We start from the raw sequence: 6,263 nt of genomic DNA, 5'->3' as shown, positions 1-6,263 counted from the left end.
TTCTTCCAAGGAGCAAACATCTTTTAATTTCATGGCTGCAGTCACCATCTGCAGTGATTTTGGAGCCCAAGAAAATAAAGTCTGTCACTGTTTCCATTGTTTCCCCATCTCTTTGCCATGAAGTGATGGGACTAGATGCCATGATCTTCGTTTTTTGAATGTTCAGTTTTAAGCCAGCTTTTTCACCTTCCTCTTTCACCTTCATCATGAGGCTCTTTAGTTCCTCTTTGCTTTTTGCCATAAGGGAGGTGTTATATGCATATCTGAGGTTATTGATATTTCTCCCAGCAATCTTGATTCCAGCTTGTGCTTTGTCCAGCTTGGCATTTCATATGATGTATCCTGCATATAAGTTAAATAACCAGGATGACAATATACAGCCTTCAGTTTAGTTCAGTTCACTCAGTCATGTCCTACTCTTTGCGACCCCATGGACTGCAGCATGCCAGGCCTCCCTGTCCATCATCAACTCCCGGAGTTTACTCAAACTCATGTCCATTGAGTCGGTGATGCCATTCAATCATCTCATTCTCTGTAGTCCCCGACTCCTCCCGCCTTCAATATTTCCCAACATCAGGGGCTTTTCAATGAGTCAATTCTTCGCATCAGGTGGCCAAAATATTGGAGTTTCAGCTTCAACATCAGTCCTTCCAATGAATATTCAGGACTGATTTCCTTTAGGACGGACTGGTTGGATCTCCTTGCAGTCCAAGGGACTCTCAAGAGTCTTCTCCGACACTACAGTTCAAGAGTGTCAATTTTTTGGCACTCAGCTTTCTTTATAGTCCAACTCTCACATCCATACATGACTACTGGAAAAACCATAGCTTTGACTAGATGGACCTTTGTTGGCAAAGTAATGCCTGTGCTTTTTAATTTGCTGTCTAGGTTGGTCATAGCTTTTCTTCCAAGGAGTAAGCATCTTTTAATTTCATGACTGCAGTCTCCATCTGTAGTGATTTTGGAGCCCCCCCACAAATAAAGTCTGTCACTGTTTCCACTGTTTCCCAATATATTTGCCATAAAGTGATGGGACCAGATGCCATGATCTTAGTTTTCTGAAGGTTGAGTTTTAAGCCAACTTTTTCACTCTCCTCTTTCACTTTCATCAAGAGGCTCTTTAGTTCTTCTTCAATTTCTGCCATAAATGTAGTGTCATCTGCATATCTGTGGTTATTGATATTTCTCCTGGCAATCTTGATTCCAGCTTGTGCTTCATCCAGCCTGGCATTTTGCGTGATGTACTCTGCATATAAATTAAATAAGCGGGTGACAATACACAGCCTTGAAGTACTCCTTTCCCTATTTGGAACCAGTCTGTTGTTCCATAGTCAGTTCTAACTGTTGCTTCCTGACCTGCATATAAATTTCTCAAGAGGCAGGTCAGGTGGTCTTGTATTCCCATCTCTTTCAGAATTTTCCACAGTTTGTGGTGATCCACACATAGTCAATAAAGCAGAAATAGATGGTTTTCTAGAACTCTTGCTTTTTTGATAATCCAGTGGATATTGGCAATTTGATCTCTGGTTCCTCTGCCTTTTCTAAAACCAGCTTGAACATCTGGAAGTTCACGGTTCACGTACTGTTGAAGCCTGGCACGGGGAATTTTGAGAATTACTTTACTAGTGTGTGAGATGAGTGCAATTGTGTGGTAGTTTGAACATTCTTTGCCATTGCTCTTCTTTGGGATTGGAATGAAAACTGACCTTTTCCAGTCCTGTGGCCATTGCTGAGTTTTTCAAATTTGTTGGCATATTGAGTGCAACACTTTCACAGCATCATCTTTTAGGATTTGAAATAGCTCAATTGGAATTCCATCATCTCCACTAGCTTTGTTTGTAGTATGCTTCCTAAAGCCTGCTTGACTTCACACTCTAGGATGTCTGGCTCTAGGTGAGTCATCACACCATTGTGGTTATCCAGGTCCTTAAGACTTTTTTTCTGTAGTTCTTCTGTGTATTCTTTCCACCTCTTCTTAATATCTTCTGCTTCTGTTAGGTCCATAACATTCTGTCCTTTATTGTACCCATCTCTGCATGAAATGTTTCCTTGGTATCTCTAATTTTCTTGAAGAGGTCTCTAGTCTTTCCCATTCTGTTGTTTTCCTCTATTTCTTTGCATTGTTCACTTAAGAAGGCCTTTCTTAAGTGAACAATAAGGGAATATTAGTAATTACTAAATCTAGCTGAAGAATATAGGGTACTTCACTGCACTATTCTTTCAGTTTTTCTGTAGGTTAAAAACTTTCAAAATAAACTTACGGAAAAAGGAAGAAGCCGAAAGACCTGGTTTAATTTCCTAACTGTATTCTCTTTTGTCTAGTAATAGATAAGTTAATAGCTAGGCAATGAAAACAAAACATTTATTTGGGTATAACTTTATATTTAGGAATAAAACCAGCTAACAGTCAGTCATGTACTTAGTTGTAAGAATTACAAAATCAGAAATAAAGTTCTATTGCTCATTAGAGGGACTTCTCATATTTTATGGGTTATACTTTCGAAGGAAATAAGCTGGAGGAAATGAACTAGGTGTGTATTAAGGAATTTAAGTTTGCACTATGAGTAGATTTGGAAATATTTAACAAACCCTAACTTTTCTTTTTCACAAGTCTTCGTGTCTATGAAAGTGATTATATTGATTTGTCCCCTTTCTCTAGGTAAAAAAATAAAAGAAACCAAAAACTGTATCTTTGCTTAGTTGCAGCTAAATTGATCTGTTCGATAGAGGCAGAGATATAAATATATTGGTGTAAAAGGACACCTAGGAGATAAGACTATGTATTTATTGCCCATTTATGTAATTACATGTGTCACTGAGGACAAAGTTCTTTAAAACAAAGACGAAAGGCCGAGTAGAAGCAGTTCCGTATAGTAAGATAGATGGACTTGCTACTACTTCCCTCTTCATGACTCTTCCTTCTGCGTGCTTGGATATCCTTCTGGCTTTATAATCACATTTGAAAACCTGAGCATTTCTTTGGGCACAGTTCAATGGCTGAAGAGATGCTTCACTCCAATAAAAAGAAGATGAAAAATTTTCAAGAGCATTCATAGGCTTCAAGCCAAGAGGAGAGCACTTCGTTCCTGAGATCTGGTAGTTGTTCCATGAGGAAGTAACAATCGGGACCACAGTACCATGGATGTGGTAGGCGAAAATGAGGCCCTACAGCAGTTCTTTGAAGGTAAGAGTCCTGTTTTTAACACCTGGGAGATGACATTGCTTACAATCACTGTTTCACCTTTTTGGAATTCACTTAAACTTGGCTTTCAAAGAAATACAGTTGTACTAACTGTTCTAAAGTCAGAAGTTCAGGTTTGTTTGTTGTGTTTGTAGCAAAAAAATTCAGTGGTGTAGGTAGTGATTTTTAAAAATTCAGGATTTCCATCTTATAGCTTGGTTATTAAAAGAATCAAGATGTCGGCATACCTATGTTACTAGAATTTGTCCCTGTCCTGTGCTAGATTTTTTTCCCAATCCCTATGTTTCATAAAGCTAGATTTTTCTTACTTCTAAAATTATTGAATATAGCACAACAAAAATGTAAGAGTTTACTAAAGACAATTTTTCTCTTAGTATAATTAAATACAAAACAGCCTAACAGCAAAGAAGCACCTCTTTCCCCATTCCCACCTGTGTTTTTCACAACACTTAAAAAATGTGTAACTATTGAATGATGATTTGTTTTTGAGGGTAAGTATCTTTTTCCCCAAGGGAAGGCTTACTATATGACATGGTTTCACAGATTTTCTTTTTTCTAAAAACCTGAAATGGTGGTAGCACTTCTCATATTTAGTTGGGTTGATATTCTCATGATGGGTCCATTGAAAATGTCAGCAAGGCCTTGCCTTTTTGTGACATCTTTTAGGGAGCCACTGGGAGGCTGCACACTAAGGCAGCTAGAGTTCCATATCAGTTAGCCATACTCAGACTTCCATGGAACAGGAAATGTGACCAGAGCTTTTGCAGATTTCCAGGTATTTCCCAGGAGAGAGTATGAGAATAATTGAGGGCAGACCTGCTCACTCACTCACAGAATCCCAAGGGCAGTTAACAGCATATTGAGAAAGTGCTTTTGGCATTTCTTGTGATTAGTAAAGTGCCTGACAAATACTAGACGTTTAAAGGGTGAATGAAATGGATCCAACACCACATTGTGTCAAACTCTAAAGAGTGTTTCTACCAAAGAAACAGTGAGATTTTAGATCACTATCAGAAGGCATTAGCACAGTACAGTAGGTCCAATGGCTTGAATTTTGCCAGATGGGGAAAGAAGAATATAGGACCTAGAGAATTATTGTGTTATTCTAGCTCTACAATCTGTCTCATTGTGTTCTATCTCCGACAGTGTCCAAGTCAATGTGTCCCCTTGGCTCACACAGTAGGTACAATAATGTGGCTCAATTGTTGTTGCCTGATTTTATATCCTATGCAACTTTCATTTGAACAGAGTAGCAAGCTCCAAGCTACAGTTATATCTGCTTTATTTTAGAGAAACTATTCATTCATTTTATAAAAACACAAAATCTACCTAGTTTCTTTCCAGAGCTGGAGAAGACCTGAAAAGTTCATCTGGTCTACCTTCTGTTTTTTGGTAGTGCTGTCATACCTATAGGGTCACTGTGTTGTCCTTCTTCATGCTATTTTCTGAAGTCTTTGGGGATATAGTTTCCACAAATCCTGTCTATAGCTAGTTACAAAAATCTGATTATTATTACTGTATCTTTCTTAGCCCGAACTAAACTCTGCTCCTTTTGGAGAATTTTTAACTAGGGAGGAGTAATTTCTCCATGGAAAGAGAATAAAGTGGTCAGTGTTTTCTTACATTATCTTTGAATGAATAGATTGAAAAGATGGTGAGCTTTGAAATAAAAAATAGAAGTACTAACTTAAGTGATTCCCCTCCCCTTGAAAATCACAGGGCTGGTTGTCAATTTTTTATTACCTATTCAGCAAATATCAATCACTGACTGTGTGCCAAGTCCAACAATCACCTCTTTTAAAGCCTGTAGGGCTTTGAAGAATTTCCCTTAGATTATGATTTCCTTTCTCAAATATTCCTTAGAATGAGGACAGCAAAACTGGATATGATATTCTCATGAGGAGGGTCAGTTATATATTGTTCTCCTGTTTATATATCACCTTCCAATTAAGTGCAATCTCATATGAAAAACCAAGGTCTGAAAAGCAAGAAAAGTTTTCTTAATTTGTTATTTTCATTTCCTCAAACTCTTCATTCTAATAAACTGAATCCTAAATAATGTATTTTTCCTTATGAACAATTTTGTATTAAAAAGTCTCTGAACTGAAAATATCATTGTGAATTAAATGACCTTGAACATCAGAGTTCATGCTGATTATGCTAAATCTTTACTGTGTGTCTCAGGAAAATGGCAAGAACAAACAGTGGTTCTAGGTAACTGGCAAGCCTCATTTTATTGCATGCCAATGATGCAATAAGTAGGCCTATCAACTAAAGCAGAAGAGGTGGATCACATTCTCCAGGGATCTCAACATCCACTGGAAGCTCAGATATTATGTGAAATATTTGTTTTTTTAATAAAGCTGATACCACTGCAAGAGAAAAGTTGTCAGTGGAGAGACACATTATTTTATGTATAAAAACCAAAAATTGATTACAACTTAAATTAGTGGTGAAATAGTTAAATACATTATAGTTCTTTTATATAATGGAATATTTTGTGGCTAGTAAAAATGATGATGATAAGGAAAATGTTAATGATATAAAGCAGAAACATGGGTTAAAAATCGGTATATTACAATTATATATATATATATGTATATATATATATTTCTAGAACAGAGTTTATTTAAACTGAGCTGAAAAGAGTTACTATATATACACATATACATGCACATATACTATATATACACACACGCGCTTATACATGGTAACAACTGGATGATTATACTACAAGTATTAGCAGTAGTTATCTCTTAGCAGTAGGAATATGGAGATTTTTAGTTTCTTCTTTATTATCTCAGTGCTTCAGACTTGGAATGTACTATGTCATAGGTTATCTTAAATAAAGAGCATTGGATTTAATTCCGTAAAACTCTTCTGTTAGAGTTTCCTTTTGCATAAAGAAAAATTGTAAAAGACATTAACATGGATGAAAAAAAGATTACTAGGTATCTTCCACAGAAAACTATGCCTGCATCATGTCCTCTGGGCTATCAAATTCTATGGGATTTTTACCTTTTACTGTTTTAGAGCTATTCTGAAACTCTGTAAATTGTAG

The 6,263-nt window shown here is 36.7% G+C and overlaps 1 protein-coding gene across 1 annotated transcript in view; it reads left to right on the top strand.

Moving 5' to 3' along the window:
• Positions 1–3,121: 3,121 nt before the first annotated feature.
• MYRFL (myelin regulatory factor like) overlaps positions 3,122–6,263 on the top strand; it is a 117,587-nt gene continuing 114,445 nt past the window's right edge. The window contains exon 1 of the mRNA XM_081589713.1: positions 3,122–3,184. Coding sequence (XP_081445839.1) covers positions 3,139–3,184 — 46 coding nt within the window. The 5' untranslated portion in view covers positions 3,122–3,138. The remainder of the gene's footprint in view (positions 3,185–6,263) is intronic.

The sequence above is a fragment of the Giraffa tippelskirchi genome, chromosome 4, assembly GCF_054371585.1.
Source record: "Giraffa tippelskirchi isolate mGirTip1 chromosome 4, T2T-mGirTip1v1.2.pri, whole genome shotgun sequence".
In the NCBI taxonomy this organism is placed as follows: domain Eukaryota; kingdom Metazoa; phylum Chordata; class Mammalia; order Artiodactyla; family Giraffidae; genus Giraffa; species Giraffa tippelskirchi.
The sequence above is the reverse complement of the archived record's forward strand: the minus strand, read 5'-3'. Positions and strand labels throughout refer to the sequence as shown.